Consider the following 19,374-nt stretch of genomic DNA (forward strand, 5'->3'; position numbering starts at 1 on the left):
TCCTGGAGACCCAGGATCCAGTCCCACATCAGGCTCCCTGCACGGAGCTTGCTTTTGTCTCTGCCTGTCTCTATGTCTATCATGAATAAATAAATAAAATATTTTAAAAAAAAAAAAGCCCAGTTAACTAAGCCAGCAGCAGAGACCAATACCACGTGAGCCCACTTACTAGGAGGCATTGAATTATAAAGACCAGAAGTGGAGTGGTGGTGGCCAGGGACCCAGGGGTGGGAAGTGGTTGTTTTATGGGTGCAGGGTTCCTCTTTTGCAAGATCAAGAGTTTGGCGGCTAGGGGTGCCCGGGTGGCTCAGTCGCCCGGGTGTCCAACTCTTGATCCCAGAGTCCTGAGTTCAAGCCCCACGTTTGGTGTGAAACGTACGTTTGGAGCTTGGTGCCCAACGCTGTGAATGTCCCTAGTGCTGGTGCAGTGTGCCGCTGCAGGGGGTTGCGAGGGGGGCCCGGGGGGCCCAGCGCGTGACCCCGGGGTGCCGAGATCGAGTCCCGCGTCGGGCTCCGGGCAGGGAGCCTGCTCCTCCCTCCGCCTGGGTGTCCGCCTCTCTCTGGGTCTCTCATGAATAAATAAATAGTTTTAAAAAATGGTTAGGACAGTGAATTCTGAGTTTTGTGCATTTTACCACAACCCGCAATAAGGAACCGTGAAGGTCTCAGGGCGTCGAGGGCCCGGGGGGGGGGGGGGGGGGGGGGGGCAGCCAGCGCCCACGGAGCCCCGCCTCCGCACGGGGGGGGCGGGGGGTGCTTCCGGCCGCGGGAGCAGCACTTCCCCTGGAGGCGCCCGGGCCGCCGCGGAGGTCGGGACCGCGAGCCCCCCGCGTGGCGCCCCGCCCTGGCCGCCGACCGCTGCTCGCGCGCCCTCCACGCCCAACGGCAGCCTCCCGGGCCCCGCGGGTCCCCGCCCCCGGGTCCGCGTCCTGACTCGGCCACGCGCCGCCCCGGGCCCGCCCTCAGCGCCCCCGCGCCCCACGGCAGCCTCCGGGTTAGCCCCTTGCTGCGCGCCCGGGAAGCCGCCGCGGCCCGCGTGGGTGCGGGGCCCTCTGCTGCTGCGCCCCGCAGGCCCTCCCCTCCCTACAGCCCGTTGTAAGGAGCTCCCCTTTCTCTGTTTTATTTGGAAGCTGAACAGGGTCATTGACTCTTCCGGGGAGCCCAGAGAGCACAGCTGCAAGTCCCACTCTCCGGACTGGCCCGAAGGTCCTGGGAACGGGATCCAGGCGGGGATGGGGGAGACCCCATAGTCCCCGCCGGCCGAGCCGCGGTGCCTCGGGGCAGGACCCGCAGAGCCCCGGGCAGGTGTTGAGGGGGGAGAGGAGGACCGTTTACAATCTGAGGGAGGCCCGACTGGAGTTGCCCACTTGGGTCCATCCTGACACTCCGCTGCTGCGTGTCCCGCGTGGCTAGGCCTCAGGGGCCTGGGGGCTTGCACTCTCCATCCTCGCGGTGCCTTCAGGGCCGCAGTTGGATAGGGCAGACCAGGGCCGAGTTGTAGCAGCTTGTTTAGACGGAGAAGCCAGAAAGCTGTACGAGGACGAAGGGAGCAGCAGAGCTACCCCAGCAGGAGTTTTAAAGTAAACAGTATTCAAGCACAAACACATACCGCATATCACTCTCAAGTGATGAGTATGCAGGCAGATGAATTTTCCCGAAGAAAGTAGCAATGTAATTTGTGGGTAATCTTGTTATCACTAGGTTCTAAACCAGAAAGGTAGGGAAATTTAAAGCACTGTGAGGGTTAGGAGAAGGGTAAATATATTAATATCTTCATGAATGATGGACTTAAATGTCCCCGTTTCCATGTCTCAGGTGACCACTGAAAGAGAAGAAGAGTGAGATTCCCACACAAGTGGAGGAAAACAAATGAAACGGGGGAGGGCTTCAAGAGAAATATGAAGAAAGAAAAACCAGAAAGTATAAAATAAACTGATTTTACAAATACTGCTACCAATACTGCAAATAAATTGAGATGAAAGTTAATGGACAAAGATTGTTGGATTGTGTTCATTTATTCAAATGATCTTTAAAATTTACTTAAGAGAGAGCAACAGCACACAGTAGGGGGGACGTTGTGCAGAGGGAGAGGGACAAGCAGACTCCTCACTGAGCAGGGAGCCTGCCTGGTGGCTAGATCCCAGGACCCCAGAATCATGACCTGAGCCAAAGGCAAATGGTTAACTGACTGAGCCACCCAGGCACCCCTGTTGGACTGGATTTAAAACAATAAGAACCACTTATACTGCCTCTAGAGACACACTGAAAATATAAAATTGACACCCATACAGAGGGGTGTGCAAGACAAACCAAAAGAAAGCTGAAGCAGCCACATTAATAACAGGCTGTGGGCAGAGGTATAAAGAAGAACACTAAAAAAAAAAAAAGAAGAAAGAAAGAAAGAAAGAAAGAAAGAAAGAAAGAAAGAAAGAAAGAAAGAAAGAAAGAAAGAAAGAAAGAAAGAAAAAGAAAAGAAAAGAAAAGAAAAACACTGCTCAATTTAGAGGGGAGAGCTAGACTTTCCTCTACTATAGGAAGAAACTACAGGAAGAGTTCTAAACTCATATGCAATTAATAATTGCTTTAAAATAAAGTAGAAATGACAAAACTAAAATGAGAGAAACTGACAAATGCTTAGTCTGAGTGATGTCTCTCAGGGAGCTATTTCATGGGAATCAGTGAGCTAGAGGGTCTTGAGGACAGAGGGTGCCGGGGCAGAAGAAAGACTAGAGTATCAGAGTATCAGTTGCTAGGAGGAGTACCTGGGAAGAGAAAGTGTGAGACATGTTACTGCTTATTACCCTGATAAGTACCAGTAAACTTTATCTTGATTTAACACTTCATTTTTTTAAAGATTTTATTTATTCATAAGAGACACAGAGAGGCAGAGACACAGACAGAGGGAGAAGCAGGCTCCATGCAGGGAGCCCGATGTGGGATTTGATCCGGAGACCCCAGGATCACACCCTGGGCCAAAGGCAGGTGTTCAGCCGCTGAGCCACCCAGGGATCCTGATTTAACACTTCAAAGTATTATTATTTTTTTAACACTTCAAATTAGAATAAGGGTTTGAACAAGGTCTACATGTTGCATTTAGTGGAAATGTATCTTAAGTCTGTTAATCCATAACAAAACTAAAGGAACTCTGTTCCTTCTTTTTAAAAAATCCCTTCCCATTTATTTTTTGGGGGAATAAGTCATCATTTACCCCATAGAAGATTTGAATAACTACATCCCTACTATATCTTTTAATATGTTCCTCTTTCCCCTGTATTTTGTATATGCTGGTAGTTACATTCAGAAGCTTGATTAGATCAGTTTGTTTCTCATCAGGAAAGCTCTGTAGGTTGCATTGTGCAAGATTCTATGGCTTCATACCAGGAGGCACTTAATACCCTCCTGGCAGAGTTAGGGTCACTCATGGGTTCAGAGGGTCAGCTGAATCTTCCATTATTTTCATCAGTCTTCCACCTATAGGCTTTTACTGCCATTATGACATTGCCAACTCTTTCTTCTGCATTTACTAGATGGAATTCTACACATAACTTTCCTTCACCAATTTGTCCTGAAATGCAGTTCATAGGGGAGAGTCAGGATGTGATTCTTCAACCAGCAATTTTTTCAACAGTGGATGACTGTAGTAGCAACTTTCAAATGGCTAATGGAATGGATTTTTATAATATTTTAAACTTATGCATTTTATATATTTGATATGTTTCTGTTCAGTACAGACATTATTCTTTTTGATGATGAAATTGTTGGCTTTTTGGCCATTCGGGGCCCTTCACTTTTGTCACCTTGTCCCTCTGGCAAAGGTCTCTTTCTGGAAGCAAACTTGCTTTCTGGCACAAGATGTCCTAAACACATTTTGTGTTATTTCCTTCCCCAAATCTCAAAGGAGCCCTAGTTCCTTTTAAAGGGAAATGCTGAACTCCTCCAAGAGTGTTTGTGTTTACTGCTGGGAGGGACCTAGGAACACTGCCCACCCAGGACCAGAACGTTTAAACCAAAGTTTCACGGTGGGGGGTGCGGCCAAAGCATACAGAACCCCAAATACCGCTGCATGAGGCAGGCCAGGGCTTCTGCCCACTTCCCCGGGGTGGCTCACCCTCAGTGTGCACTGCCCTTGATGACTAAAAGCTCCATTTTAAACCCATGATCTGTCTCCACCACGCCCGGGTCCAGTCCCAGTTCCCCCTGCCCTGACCATCCCCTTCCACGGGAGCTGTGAAAATAATAGGAAACCTGGTTCAGAAGACACCGGGGAGGGATCCCTGGGTGGCGCAGCGGTTTGGCGCCTGCCTTCGGCCCAGGGCGTGATCCTGGAGTCCCGGGATCGAGTCCCACGTCGGGCTCCCTGCATGGCGCCTGCTTTTCCCTCTGCCTGTGTCTCTGCCTCTCTCTCTCTCTCTCTGTGACTATCATAAATAAATAAAAATTAAAAAAAAATAAAAAAAAAAGAAGACACCTGGAGGAGCGGGGGGGTGGGGGGGGTAGGCGGGGGAAGCTGGGAAGCCAGTAGGGGGACCTCTTGCAGCCCCTGCATCCCTGTCCCCTCAGAGCCAGCTGGGGCCTCGCCAGTAGTCACTGCAGCCCTCCAGGTCCCCTGGGGAAGGACGGTTTCCTCCCTCCCGGCCTACAGCCCAGCCAATGAGAAGCCGCTAAGCATCCAGCTCCGCTCAGGCCAAGGGACGCTCTCTTTACAGCCGACCCTCCCAGCTCCCCCTGCCCCGAGCCTGGAGCCTGAGCGTGTAGAGCTCCTTTGTTCCAGGGCTCACCTGCCTCCTGCCCTAGCTGACTTGCCTGGGGGCTGCAATTCCCTGCTGTTCCTGAACAAACCCATTTCTGCTGGTCAAATAACTGGCCCTTTCATTTTTAAGGTTAACAGCCATCAGGACTGGCTGCTTGGACCCCTGGTCCGTAGGCCACCGTTGGGGAGCACCCTCCCTCCAGAAGGGCACCAGCCACTCTAGCCATGGCCACCTCCTGTTTGGGCCTCTCTGACGCCGGCTGGCAATGTGCAGCCAAAGACCCAGAATTTTTAAAAACCTTCCCTCTGTGGTGGGGGTGAAGTCCCTGCCCTAGGGCCAGGAGTGAGGGCATGAGAGCAGCAGGGCCTACCCCGCCCCCCCAGCTGCTGGTCCTCCCTAGGTATGGCTGTGGGTGAATACAAACCACAACCATGGGACATCATCCGGGCCAGCCTAGGCACATTGGGACTGATAGCTGAATGCAATGTGCAGCCCTGCCAGAGGTGGAGCCACAAAGGACACTGTTGGGACAGCTGACAGCAGGTGCATGTGACCTGTGGCCTGGCCAATACTGTCTTCTCTGTACCACACTTCTGGATTTGGATCATTGTACCAGGGTAGTAGGAGAACATGCTCGAGCTCAGTAACACTAAAGGATGTTAAGTCCTTTAAGCAAAGGGGCCCGGGGTCTTGAACCTAATCTCAAGTGGTTCAGGAACAAAATGCAGACACAGACACAGGCAGAATGCAAACTGCCCGCGGTTCTTGATAAACCATGTGCGGAAGTTTCTGTACTCCGCAACTTTTCTCCAAGCTGGAAATTATATTAAATTAAAAATTACCTCCAAATCCCCAATAAGTTAAGCATAAAACCTCCCACGACCTTCGGACCCCCACCCCATGGCCCTCCCGACCACAGCCCACCCGACGCTAACCCTCCCGGCTGCAGCCCGCAGCACCCAGCGCCCCCCGCCAGCGGACTCCTGCCCTGCTCGCACCACTTGGGCAGGCCCGCTCCGCTGGCCAGCCGCGGCAGCCCCGGTGGGAAGACCCCGCGTGGCTGACGTCCTCTGCCCGTGCGGAGCACCTGGGGTCAGTCGTGGGGTACAGGGACACGCGGGGCGAGCGGCGCACCCTACTGCTTTGCCGTTTGGAAACGAAGCGAGAAGGAGGGGGCCGTGCCTCCAGACCTGCTGCGGCGGGAGCGCCAGCGGGCCATGCCGCTCACACCTTTATTAACGCTGCGGGCACCAAACACCTGAGCTCGCGCGCCCTCACCTTCACACGCCCCCCACGGCCCCGCGCGATTCCACGTCTCCACGGGCGGCTTCCGCTGCAGCGTCAGTGTCCGCGGTCTCCTTGGACTGGGGGACAGGAGAAGCCTGATCCCGAGGCCGACTTAGCAGGAGTGTTGCTCTGTGAGGCACCAGCTAAAGGGGCCCACAAAGAGACCTGGGAGCCCGGGCGCGACGAGGGCAAGGACTGGGCCCGGCCACCCTGGTGGGACGGGGTCAATGACGGGACCCTGGAGCCCTTGTGGGACGGGGTCAGGGATGGGGTCAGGGAGCCCGGGCGGGACGGGGTCAGGGACAGGGTCAGGGATGGGACCCGGGCGCCCACGTTCCTCCAGGGCTGGGATGGAGCCTGTGAACCCGCCCCCAAGGGGGCCCGTGATGGGATCCAGGAGTCCACATGCGACGGGAGCGATGACAGGATCTGGGAGGCCGCGCGGGACGGGGCCCGGGAGGCCACGCGCGACGGGGCCGTGGAGGCGGCGGGGGACACGGGATGCGAGGCGGGCGGCGGCTGCCACAGCGGCGGGCCGTCAGGGCCCCGGCGCAGCCAGCCGTGCACGCGCACCAGGTCCCGAGTGTCCTGGTGCTCCCGCCGCAGCTGCTCGCGCTGCTCCAGCAGCTGGCGCCGCGTGTGGTGCAGCAGCTGAGCCCAGCGAAGCAGCCGCAGCAGCTCCTGCCGCAGGCGCCCGTTGTCCGCCCTGATGGCCTGCGTGTGCGCGATGAGCGCCCGCGCTGCCTCCCGCTCGGCGCGTCGCGCCAGGGACTGCACCCGCTGACGCGCCTCGCGCTCGAAGGCCGCCTTGTCCTCCAGGAAACGCCTTTTCACGCGGCGAAGCAGCTGCGTGTGCTCCACGCGCATGTGCAGCAGCTCGCGCTCCAGCGCCCGGATGCGGGCCAACTGCTCCAGCTGCAGCTCCTGCGGCGGGGGCGGGGGCGCGGGTCAGAGTGGGGGGCGGCGCGTGCCCACCCCGCCCTCGGGGCACCACCGCGGCGCCACTGGCCTTGTAGGGCTGCAGCTCCTGCACCTGCCGCGCCATCTGCGCTGCGCGCGCCTCCCTCTCCAGCAGCTGCGTGCGCACGCCGTCCTCGCGGCCGCGGAAGAGCGAGGCCAGCTCGGCCCGCTGCCCCTGGAGCTGCGTCAGGTCCGCGCGGTGCTGCTCGTCCAGCCGCACCACGGCGCGGGGGCAGCGGCGGGAGCGCGCGCTCGCGTAGCTGGCGTGGAGCCGGTTCTCCTCGCGCAGGCGCAGCGCCTCGGCGTCCAGGAAGGCGTTGTCCCGCAGCACCAGGTCCACGCGCGCCTGGCAGGCGCCCAGCTCCTCCGAGAGCAGCGTGTCCTCGCGCTGCAGGTACTGCGCGCGCTCCGACAGCGGCGGCTCAGCGCCGTCCCCCCCAGCGCCCGGCCGGCGCCCCACGCTGGCCCCGCGCTGCTTCTTGGGCGCCATGGGCTGCGGCCCGCGGCCCCAGCCGAGCCCTTCCCTTGCTCCGGCCCGAATATCCGAATATTCTAGCGGCGTGGGCCTGCGGGCTGCGAGGTGGGGGGAGGTGGCCCCCGGGGGTTGGGGCCAGGCAGGGGCCAGGGCATCGTCCGACCTTAATCTTGGGCCCTCTCCAGGCCTCGGCGTCGCCGGGGGGGGGGGGGGCTCACCTTAGCTCACGGTCTCCGTGGAGACAGAACTCAGTGGCCCGCCCGCGTGGCCAGCGCATCCCCCGGGCAACGGCCGCTCCCCTCCTGTCTCCCTCCGGGTCCCGCCCGCGTGTGTGCCCTGCGGGGGTCCCGCCGGCCCCGCAGGATTGTGGCTTCCGAGGAGGACGCTGGACCGGCCCCGGAGCCCACGGGCCAGCCCCAGCTGGAGCAGCCCCCAAGCCCCTTGCGCCGGCCCTGGACCCGTCGCCATCTGGCCGCCAGGGGACACTCCTTTCGTCGCCCCCGTGTGCTAGAGGGTGCCCCAGTTCCTGGGCCGCAGCCGTGAGCAAGCCTCCCCCGCGAAGGTCCCCCCTGCCCTACCAGGACAGAGCGCCGCACAACCCCGCATCTCTGGGATTCTTTCCACTCCTGGAGGCCCCTGGGGGGGTTAGGGTGCCCCTAAGGTCCCGCCCATTGGGATGCCGTCGCTTGTCCACTGCCTCTCTGTCTGGGGTTCCCTCTGGGTTCCTGAGCCCACACGTGAGCGCCTGCTGTCTCATCCCACTGACCAGCCCAGGGTCAGCTTCCAGGGGCGCCAGCTGCGTGCGTCTCTACCTCCTTTGACCGGCAGCTTGAAGCCACATCTGCTTGGGGCCTGTCATCACATAGTTCCTCTCCTGTACAGGTGTGTCCACGTTTGCTGCCACGTGGGCAGAGGCACGAACTGTGCACCTGCCAGTTTGGGAGGAACACGTTTAAGGAAGCCTGCATCAGTAGGAAGGCTCGTGTGGACCTCTTAGGAGGCCGACTGCAGAGCTGTGGGCATCCCCTCACCTCTGGAAGCGCTCTGGTCACCACACCTGCCTGGTGGCAGAGCTTCTTAAAATTAGGAACACAAGAGGCATTTTCTTCCTAGTAAAACAATATTTATCTTATAAATAAAAATAATATGACGTACACTCAAGACAACGGGGCTGTGATTGGCCCCGTCCTTTAATTTCTGGGGTGAAGTGAGGGACTCAGTGGAGAGAGGCCTTTAAGTCTTTCCAGCCTCCCGGATCTCTCGGTCACTTGTCTCTGCTTTACTGCCCCCGGATGCCTCCTCCCAGGACAGGTCTGAGCCAGCGCTTTGTTCTCTGCCTCCAGTTTTCTCGGGACTCGCATCTTCCCAGTTCTGCAGTCTAGACGCGACAGCCACGTGGGAAGCCCTGCCCAGCACGCCATCCACTCCCCGCCCGCCTCTGCCCCCCTGCCTCCCCCCCACATCATGACCTGCACGGATCAGGGGAAGTGGGGACCCTGTTTCACCTCTTCGCAGGAATGCTGAGCTGGAAAGACACTAGGAGGAAGACACTTGGCAGTGCGCTCAGCCTGCCAAGGCTGCCCCCGACCCACCCCTGTGGAGGCCCTGCACTGTTCCAGATTTTGCCGTGGACCCCCCAAGATGGGTTCTCAGTTGCTCACACTACTCCTCAGGCTCCTGAGTACTCACCACACGCACACCACCCCCCCAGTCAGGCTTCCCAAGGGCCCACTCTCTGGCCCCTTGTCTTACATGCCGTCCCTCTTCAGCTCCTGAGACTTGGGGTGAGCCCCCTCCCTCAGGAGTAGCCAGCCAGTGGAGTTAGGCTATGCTTGACCCGCAGGTGAGCACCTCCAGCAGCCTCTGCTCCCATTTCACAGGTGGAAAAACTGAGGCACAAGGTGATTGTCCGAGGACCCCTGGAAGCACTAGGGCTGTGACTTGGACTGGACAGTGGTGGGCTCTGTCCCCGTGTGTACTGCTACCCCTTGCCCAGTCTTTTCCCCATCTCTGCCCTGTGCCCTGATGCAAGGGGCAGAGCCAGCCACCTTTACTGACCCCCACCCCACAGCAGCTGAAGCCAGCACATGGCTAGTGCCCTGGGCAACTGGACCTGTAGAATCAGTGGGTTCGGATGATACCAAAGACCTGTTCTTGAAGCTCAGCCCTGGGCGGGAGCCAGATACTGACTAGTGAGCGGAGGAAGGGCCCCTGGGGGGTGATAGGATGCCCCAGCCCCACCCCAGTACCTTGTCCCTTGATCAGAAGCACAGCGCTGACAGTGACCACCGCAGCAAAGGAGACGATGGGCAGGAACGTGAGCGAAGTCCAGGAGAGCCTGTCTATCCAGTGTGTCCTCTGGCTGGGGTCAAGCCCTGGAGGGCCCAGGCCTGGCTGTTCTCTGGGCCCTGGCTGGGACCCAAATCTGTCCCCTTGCCTATGTCCAAGGTTGGGTACTGCCTGCAGGCCTCCCCCTCCCCCACTTCCCCAGACCAGGGAGCCGGTTCTAGGCTGGACATGTAGGCAAGGACCTTTCCTCAAGTGGCCTCCCCTTCACGGCCAGGTACCTCGGAGCCGGTGCCAGACCCACACCAGGTTCGCAGTCAGCCCCGTGGAATGCCCAGATCCAGGCCACGACGTGCGTCAGCTCCCAGAGCCAGGGCTGCCCCTGGAGGAAGCGCTCTGCCCTCCCTGACACACGGTGCCGTGAGGGCCCGGTGCTGCCACCGCTGCTCCTGCTCAGGGCTGACAGGCGGAAGCCAGCAGGAGCCCCTGGGGGTGTGCATGGAGCACAGGAAGGCCAGGTGGGACTTCATGGGACCCGAGGCTTCACCACTTCAGGGCAGGCTCAGGAGCCTTGACAGGCCTGGCTGGAGCCAGGGCCCATGGGCTTGGCTCCCTATTCCTCCCTGAAGGGGGCCGAGCCAGGAAGGCTGGGGCTTGGGGCGTGGTGCAGGTCAGCCTCCTGGCGCAGTCTCCAGGGGTGCTCACCTACCTCTGTATGTGAGGAAGAGGATGACAAAAAGAAGGATGCCCAGTGTCCAGAGCCCCCTGCAGGCCCCGAGGGCAATGGCCACGCGCACCTCTGCAGGCTGGCTCAGAGGTGCCCCTGAGGGACAGCTATGAGGGGGCACTGGACCAGGGCACACCTCCTCCAGGCCCCTCGTGATCTCCGAGCGGACAACATCTTCGCCCCCACGGTGACTTCCTGGGGGACCCACAGTACCTGAGTCCATAGCCCACGCCGCCGGGAGCAGGAGAGGGGAGAGGCCGGCTTTGGAGGTCCGGGCACTGGAGGAGCGTAGCAGGTGCATTCCAGCGGAGTGCAGAGGCTGTGCTCGAGGCAGCCAGGCGCCGGCGGGGCGCACCGTGCCGTGTCCTCAGACCTGTATCCCGAGCGGTGGGGCGCCCCCCCCCCCCCGGGGACTGTGACCTGCAGGAAGGGGCGGGGCCCATGACACGACTGTGACAGTCTGCAGCCTGCGAGCTGGGGACTCTGTGGTCTCCTGAGTTACAAGGAGGCCGGCCGTGGAGGGAGCAGGAGGGTCTGACCGCCCCGCTTGACCCTGGGAGCTCCCACCTGCCCTCGCTCCCTGCCACTGTGGGACCCACTGTGGGTCTTCTGGACAAGGCCTCCCCAAGCTACCATGATTGCCCCAGGTATCAGCTAAAAATGAAACACACAGTGCACTTTTTAACTAATGTGTAATAAATATCCCCTGTTGATAACGTGCTCAAAACGAAGCTGAGGGATGTAATCACACACAACAAAATTTATTGTTGGCTAACGGTTGATGAGAAAATGAAATCCTCTTGGCCAACTTTATATTTGCAAAGTATTTGGACAGGGCACAGTTGGACGGCATAGACATATGGCCCCGAGAGAAAACACCTAACAGCAGCTTTGAAAGTACCAACTAACAGATGAGTCAAACGCCCATCGAAAAATTGACTTGATGATTAAATGTAATGAAGTTCACTCTGCAGAGTTCTTTTTTGCCAAAGTTCACTGATGCTGGTATAATTTTGCTTATCTGATCCATTCTCAGTGGCAGAATGGCAGGATCAAGACCCCCTCTAACTTGGGGGGAGGAGGCAAGGAAAAGAGGGGTGGCCTGCTGGCTGTCACACATCTTGGGCGCTCTAGGAGCCCACGGTCCCCAGCAGGTGCATTGGGCCACTCCACAGTCTCCTGGGAAGGGGCTCTTGCTGCCCGAGGTCACCAAGGATCCTGCTGCCCCCTCCTGGCTTCGGGCTCCCCATCAGTGGGCCCAGGTCTCATTTCCTGCAGCCTGGCCAACTAGCCACCACTCCTCCCTCCGTCTCCATCCATGGGCCTTCTCTCCTCTGTGTCCCGGGGGCCCTATAGCTTTTCAGTCCATATTTATATTTTTTCTTGAGTATATTTGAGGAATGAATGCTCCACATGTTCTGTAGATCGGCCATTTCAGCTAAGTTATCAAATTGACGGATGTGAGGTTGTTCATAATACACTCTTGTCATCTTTTTAATGTTTGAAGAATCTATAGGAATGCACTGTCTTTCATTCCTGACACTGGTAATTTCTTCATTTTATCGTCTATTTCGATTTTATCCCATTTATTCAAAGAATCAAAGCTTTTTTTTAAAAAAAAAAAAAAAGGATTTTCCTCATTTGAGAGAGAGACAGAGAGCGCAGGAGCCAGAGGAGGGGTAGAGGGAGAGGGAGAAGCAAACTCCTTACTGAGCGGGCAGCTCGATGTGGAGCTCGATTCCAGGACCCTAAGGTCATGACCTGAGCTGAAGTCGACGCTTAACCAACTGAGCCACCCAGGCACCCCAAGAATCAATTTTTACTTGTATTGAATTTTTTCCTCCAGTTTATACACTTTCCATTTCAATGATTCTTACTCTTGTCTTCATTCTTGTATGTACTTTGGGTTTAATTTTGTCTTCTTTTTCTAGCATTTAAGGTTGGAAACTGAAATCTTTTGTCTTTTCTAATATAAGCATTTGCAACTATAAATTTCCCTCTAACCGCTGCATTAGCTGCACTCTGCACGTTTTCACATCATGTTTTCATGACCTTCCAGCTCAAAATTGTTTCTAATTTCCCTCGCAATTTCTTCTTTGACTCACTGGTTTATTTATATGTGTTGTTTAATCTCCAAATTTTTTTTGGGGGGGGGTGAATTTTCCAAATATCTTTCTGATATTTAATTCTAATTCAATTCTGTGGGATCTGAGAATGTGTTTTTTATATTTCAATCCTTTAAAAATCTGTTGATCTTTGTTTTATGGTACCTAGAATATGATTTACTTTAATATTCTTCAAATTCTTCAAATTTCCACATTTGAAAAGAGTGTGTATTCTACTGGTGGTGGGGGATTGTTCCATAAATGTTAATTAGGTCAAACTGGACAACAGTGCTGCTCAGGTCACACAGCTGCATCTTTATTTTTCCACTTGCTTGCTCTACTCATTATTGAAAAAGGAGTGTCTCCAACTGATTTGATGGTTTCTTCTTTCAGTTCTGTCAGGTTTTACCTTATGTATTTTGAGGATTTGCTATTAGGTGCATGCACTCCCAGGATTAGAATATCTGCTTGATGACTTGATATTTGTATCATAATGAAATGTCCCTCTTTCTCCCTGGTAATAGTCTGTGTCCTAAAGTCTACTTTGTTGGGTATTAACATAGCCACTAAAGCTTTCTTTTGAAAACTATTTGCATGTTAGATCTTTTCCTATCCGTCTTAGTCTATTCTGGCTCCTATAACAAAATACCACAGACTGGGTGGCTTATAAACAACAGAAACTTATTTCTCATGTTCTGGAGGCTGAAAAGCCTGGCTGGCTCAGTGAGTGGAGCATGCAACTTTTGATCTCAAGGTCATGGGTTTGAGTTCCATGTGGGGAGAAGGGGAGAGTTTACTCTAAAAAGAAAGTTCAAGATCAAGGGGCAGGAATATTTGCAATCTAGTGAAGGCCCTCTTTGTGGCTCATAGCCAGCTCCTCTCTGTGTTCTCATATGGTGGAAGGGGTTACGGATTTCTCTGGTGCCTCTTTTATAATATCATTCATTCTAGCATGGGGATCTATTCTTATGACCTGAGCACCTCCTAAAGCCCCACTCCCTGATATTATGGTGATTCTAATTTTAATTTTTTTTTAGGAACCACCATACTGTTTTCCATATTGACTACACCAGTTTACAATCCCGGCAACAGTGTCCAACAGTTCCAATTTTCCCACATTCTCACCAATACTTTTTATTTTCCTGTTTTCAGTTTTTTGGTTTGGTTTGGGTTTTAGTTTTTTTGGTTTGGTTTTGGTTTTGGGTCTTGGGTTTGTTTGTTCGTTTGTTTTCATCCTCATGGGCATGAGGTGGTATCTTATTATGGTCATGATGGGATTTAAGATAGATTTTTGATCATATCATTGAGTTACCAGGTTACCTATGACCTAGGGCAGTCATATCTTTTAGTGAAATTTAGTGAATGAGATAAATGTCTTTTATATTCAGCCATTATATCCCATTTCCAGAGTTCTTTATTTCCTTTTTTTTATGTCAACCCAGATTTTCATTCAGAATCACTTTTCTTCATTGCAGAAAACTTTCATTAATATTTTTTTTTGCAGTGCAGGTCTGCAGGTGTTACATATTCTCAGCTTTTGTTTCTCTGAACAAGTATTGTCTTCATTTTTTAAAAAAGATTTTATTTATTTATTCATGAGAGACACAGAGAGAGAGGCAGGGACACAGGCAGAGGGAGAAGCAGGCTCCATGCAGGGAGCCCGATGTGGGACTCGATCCCGGGACTCCAGGATCATGCCCTGGGCCAAAGGCAGGCACTCAACCAATGAGCCACCCAGGTGTCCCTTGTCTTCATTTTTGAATGATACTCTGAGTATATAACTCTAGATTAGCAATGTTTTTGTTTTGATTTGTATATTTTTGTTTTTAGTGCATTAATAATGTCCTTGCTTTGTCCTCTGGCTTGAAGTTATTTTCTGACAAGAACTCTGTGGTTATAGTTATTTTTGTTCCTCTGTTTGTAATTTTTTTGATAATTTTGTTATTTTTATCACTTTTTCAGCAATTTAGTTATCATGTGCTTATTATAGCTTGCTTTGTGTTTTTCCCCCTGAGGTTTCACTTAAATTCCTGGATTTGTGAGTGTATTACTTTTCCTTCAAATTTGCAAAAACGTCAGCCATTACTCTCTCAAATATACTCTCTTCATTGCTCTCTTTTGTTGATACTCTCCCACAGGTTCTTGAGTTTTGTTTTTTCCTGTTTCTTTTGTTTGTTTGTTTTTTGTTTTTTCCTGTTTCAATGTGTGTAGTTCCTATTGGTATGTCATCATGTTCACTGCCATCTCTTCTGCCACTAAGTCTATTCAATGAGTTTGCACTTCAGACATTTTATTTTTCAGCTCTAGAAATTCCACAGGGTTCTTTTTTATAACTTCTCATCTCATCATATTCATGTTTTTCTTTAAAGTCATGAGCAGGGCAGCCCTGGTGGCTCAGCAATTTAGCACTGCTTTTGGCCCAGGGCATGATCCTGGAGTCCCTGGATCGAGTCCCATGTCAGGCTCCCTGCATGGAGCCTGCTTCTCCCTCTGCCTGTGTCTCTGCCTCTCTCTCTCTCTCTCTCTCTGTCTGTCTCTCATGAATAAATAAATAAAATCTTAAAAAAAAAATAAAGCCATGAACATACTTAGAACAGCTGTTTCTTAAAGTCATTGCCAATTACATCATCTCTGTCATTTATGGGTCTACTTTTTTTTTAAGATTTTATTTTATTTATTCATGAGAGACACAGAGAGAGAAAGAGAGAGAGGCAGAGACACAGGCAGAGGGAGAAGCAAGCCCCATGCAGGGAGCCCGCTGTGAGACTCAATCCCAGGACCCCGGGATCACGTGGTGAGCCAAAAGCAGGCGCTTAACCGCTCAGCCACCCAGGTATCCCTATGGGTCTAGTTCTATCAACTGACTTGTCTCCTGGATATGGTCATGTGTTCCTGCTTCCTCACAAGCCCTGTAACTTTTTTTACAAGGTGAATTTGAGGTGAAATTCACATAGAATTTTTTTTTAATTTTTTTTTTTAAATTTATGATAGTCACACAGAGAGAGAGAGAGAGAGAGAAGCAGAGACATAGGCAGAGGGAGAAGCAGGCTCCATGCACCTGGAGCCCGATGTGGGACTCGATCCCGGGTCTCCAGGATCGTGCCCTGGGCCAAAGGCAGGCGCTAAACTGCTGCGCCACCCAGGGATCCTGAAATTCACATAGAATTAACTACATTAGAGGATACATCTCAGCGGCATTTGGTCCATTCACAGTGTTATGTAACCACTTCCTCTATCTAGTTACAAAACATTTGCATCACCCTAAAGGGAACCCTGTTCCCATTAAGCAGTCCTGACCCATCCCCTTCCTTCAACCCCTGGAACTGGAAGCCATCAATCTGTGTTCTGTCTCTATGGACCTACCTACTCTGAGGATTTCATATAAGTGGAATCACATACGTATCTTTTGTATCTGACCTCTTTCTCCTGGCACAGTGTTTCTTTAAAAAAAAAAAGATTTTGGGATCCCTGGGTGGCGCAGCGGTTTGGCGCCTGCCTTTGGCCCAGGGCACGATCCTGGAGCTCCGGGATCGAATCCCACGTCAGACTCCCGGTGCATGGAGCCTGCTTCTCCCTCTGCTTGCGTCTCTGCCTCTCTCTCTCTCTCACTGTGTGCCTATCATGAATAAATGAAAATAAAAAATAAAAAAGAAGTCTTTCCTTTAAAAAAAAAAAGATTTTATTTATTTATTCATGAGAGACACAGAGAGAGAGAGAGAGGCAGAGACACAGGCAGAGGGAGAAGCAGGCCCCATGCAGGGAGCCCAGTGTGGGACTCAATCCCGGGACTCCGGGATCTCGCCCTGGACTGAAGGCAGTGCTAAACTGCTGAGCCACCCGGGCTGCCTGGGCACAGTGTTTCTGAAGCTCACCACATTGTCACGTGTAGCAGGCACTTTAGTCCTTTCTATGGCTGAATTATATTCCACTGTATGGAGAGACCACAGTTTGTTTTTCCATTCATCAATTGGTGGACATTGGGTTGTTTCCGCTTTTTGGCTTTTGTGAATGCTGTGAACACTTGTGTGCAAGTATCTGTTTGAATGCCTGTTTTCTATTCTTTTGGGTATATTCCGGGAGTGGAATTGATGGGTTGTATGCTAATTCTATGTCTAACTGTTGGAGGAACTGCCAAACTGTTTTCTGCAGCAGCTGCATCATTCTGCATGCCCTTGAGCAATCAAGAGAGTTCCAATTTCTCTCCATCCTTGTGAAGACTTATTGTTATTGTTATTGTTATTATTACAGCTATCCGAGTGAATGTGGAGTAGTATCTGTAGAAGCTGCTTTTAGGCCACAGGTTTCATTAGAAACCTGAGTAAGGTGACAGGCCCCACTGCAACCACGCAGCTGAATGCAAACAGGCTCATTAGGTGACCAACCTCAAGTTAGTCATAGGCCCAAGCTGACCAGTGAGCCACTGACAACCAGGCATAGGCACCAAAAAGGAAAATTCTAATGTTGCCATATGTCCTCACTCCCCTCCAATAAATACAGCCCCCCCCCAAGCCTGTCACTGCCCTCCCCCTGCCCCCTGGCAGTCTCTCCTTTGCCGTCCTGCCCGCTGCTGCTTTGCAGCGTATTCAACAAACTTCTATCTCCCTTGTTCTGTCTTTGGTGAATTCTTTCCCTGCCCACTCCGCCAGCCTCCACCTGATTGAGTCACCGCACAGTATCTCATGTATTTTTTATTGCATTTCCCTGATGATTAATGACGTTGTGCATCTCTTCATGTGCTGTTGACCATCTGTATACCTTCTTTGCAGCTATATCTATTCAAATTCTTTGCCCATATTTTTAATTGGGTAAATCTAGTAACTTTTTTTTTTTTTTAAGCAGGTTCCACAACCCTGAGATCAAGAATTGGGCTGAAATCAAGAATTGCAAGCTTAACCTACTGAGTCACTCAGGTGCCCTAAACTAGTAACTTTTTATTACATTCTGGATGCTGAAGATTTTGAATTTTGTGTTATGGAGTGCTGTTTGTGGTGTTTCCCTTTAAAGAGTGGTGAAGATTTTTGGCCAACAGTTAAGCTATATTTGTAGCATCTTGTTCCTTTTAAGGCTTGTTCTCCACACTCACGACGGGTGTGGAGTAGGCTTTGGTCTAGAGCCGGCTTAGTCACTTTATTGAGAAGTGACATGTCTGGAGTCTCTCCTGAATCTCTGGTGTCCAGTTTGGCTGCTTGGCACACTAAGACCTTCCTACCGAAGTGAAATTTGGAAAATCTTCAGCAACACCATCCCCCACCCCCTGCCACCAAGTTGTTCTTTCCATGGACTTCATGCCAGCAGGCTGGGTCCGAGGACCAGCCAGGGGGCTCCTTGGCTTCCTGCAGACTAGAAATCAAACATGAGCCAGCAGGAAGGGAGAGCGGAGATTACTGAAGATACAGAGAGAGCAGATATAGACAGAGTGTCTGGGAGACTCAGAAAGGAAGGAAGCATGAGTCTAGTCTTTGGGGAATGGGGTTTTTATTGAGGATGGTGGCCTGGTCTGGTGTACTCGCCCCCTCAGGCATCTGGGAACTGGTCAGGACAAAGATGAGAACCCAGCTGTCATCCGTCGGATCCAGCAGGCCTTGGCATGGAGGGGTCCAGCGCTGGTGGTCTCCAATATGCATTTGATGGCTGGTCTGGTCATCCTCCCCTGTTCCTTCCTTAGATGCTTCTGGTCCCCAGTGTCCAGTGCTGTTCCAGGGGAATCACTAACTCCTTGCCCCTTACAAGGAACACGTACGCTACTTGTATTCTGAGGCATGTGTAGAATGTCTGTGAAGTACCGGTTCTCATAAGAATCGAAGCAGGAAAAGAAGCAAAAAGGAGATTTTTGTGGAGTCCTTGAGTTTCCATGTCTCAGATGGTGGAAATTTTCTCCCACTCTTCCCTGACACAGGGCTGGCACTACTTGTCCAATTCACAGACACTTGTTTCATATATTTTGTCCTGTTTTGCATCTGTTTACTGTCCAGCACTGGACACTGGGGACCAGAAGAGCACGCTCTCCTGCCTCATTTCTTTCCCTTGTTCATTCTCCACGTCCTCCAACTTTATATTGAGATACAACCACAAGGCATGATTTCAACAACTTAGACGTATACACCCTTGAAAGCATCACCGCAATGTAACATTTCTGTTACCTCCCAACGTTCCCTGGACAGTCCCTCTCTCCCTGTGCTCCACCCCGGGGGCCATCACTGAACCAGAGGAAGCACTGTCTACAGTTCTGTATGAATGGATTCATCCGGTGATTTGAGGAGGGGTCTGACTTAGCCAGCATCATGATCTTGCAGCCCATGTTGTGTGTGTCAGTAGTTTCTTTCCCTTTCCTGCTGAGCAACGTGCCATTGTACCCTAGGCCACGTTTTGTTTATCCATTCCTCTGTTTCAAATGTTGGAAGCAGGGACACCTGGGTGGCTCAGTGGTGAGCATCTGCCTTCCGCTCAGCGCCTGACCCCGGGGTCTTGGGATCGAGTCCTGCATTGGGCTCCCTGCATGGAGCCGGCTTCTCCCTCTGCCTGTGTCTCTGCCTCTCTCTGTCTCTCATGAATAAATCCATAAAAATCTTACCAAAAAAAAAAAAAAAAAGTTGGAAATATTTGGGTGGTTTCCAGTTCGGGGCTACTAGAGACAAAGCTGCTAGGAGCGTTCATGTATGATTCTTTGTGCGGACCTGTGTTCCCATTTCTCTTGGGGAACTCTCCAGGTGAAGAATGCCTGGCTCGTGGTACATCTATGGTCAACAAACTGCGCAACTGTCTTCAAAAGAATGTACTTTACAC

At 52.5% G+C, this 19,374-nt stretch overlaps 1 protein-coding gene and 2 long non-coding RNA genes across 6 annotated transcripts; 2 read left to right on the plus strand and 1 right to left on the minus strand.

The window, feature by feature from the left end:
• Window positions 1-957: 957 nt before the first annotated feature.
• LOC140603968 (uncharacterized) lies at window positions 958-1,994 on the plus strand. 2 transcript variants are annotated; one of them, XR_012007005.1, is made up of 2 exons: window positions 958-1,095; window positions 1,816-1,994. It is a non-coding gene; the product is annotated as an uncharacterized lncRNA (long non-coding RNA). The 2 variants fall into 2 exon arrangements; XR_012007006.1 differs by having other exon boundaries at window positions 1,079-1,206.
• Window positions 1,995-5,945: 3,951 nt separating this feature from the next.
• Window positions 5,946-7,708, minus strand: CCDC166 (coiled-coil domain containing 166). The gene is made up of 2 exons (XM_072774818.1): window positions 7,048-7,708; window positions 5,946-6,962 (listed from the first exon to the last, which is right to left on the minus strand). Exons 1-2 carry the CDS (start codon window positions 7,486-7,488, stop codon window positions 6,093-6,095), a joined length of 1,311 nt encoding a protein of 436 aa, XP_072630919.1. The 5' UTR covers window positions 7,489-7,708; the 3' UTR covers window positions 5,946-6,092.
• LOC140603977 (uncharacterized) lies at window positions 7,432-19,083 on the plus strand. 3 transcript variants are annotated; one of them, XR_012007019.1, is made up of 4 exons: window positions 7,442-8,012; window positions 8,243-8,355; window positions 8,817-10,277; window positions 17,431-19,083. It is a non-coding gene; the product is annotated as an uncharacterized lncRNA (long non-coding RNA). The 3 variants fall into 3 exon arrangements; XR_012007020.1 differs by lacking the exon at window positions 17,431-19,083 and having other exon boundaries at window positions 7,432-8,012; window positions 8,248-8,355; window positions 8,817-11,452; XR_012007018.1 differs by lacking the exon at window positions 17,431-19,083 and having other exon boundaries at window positions 7,441-8,012; window positions 8,817-11,452.
• Window positions 19,084-19,374: the final 291 nt, after the last annotated feature.

The sequence above is a fragment of the Canis lupus genome, chromosome 14, assembly GCF_048164855.1.
Source record: "Canis lupus baileyi chromosome 14, mCanLup2.hap1, whole genome shotgun sequence".
NCBI classification, from domain to species: domain Eukaryota; kingdom Metazoa; phylum Chordata; class Mammalia; order Carnivora; family Canidae; genus Canis; species Canis lupus.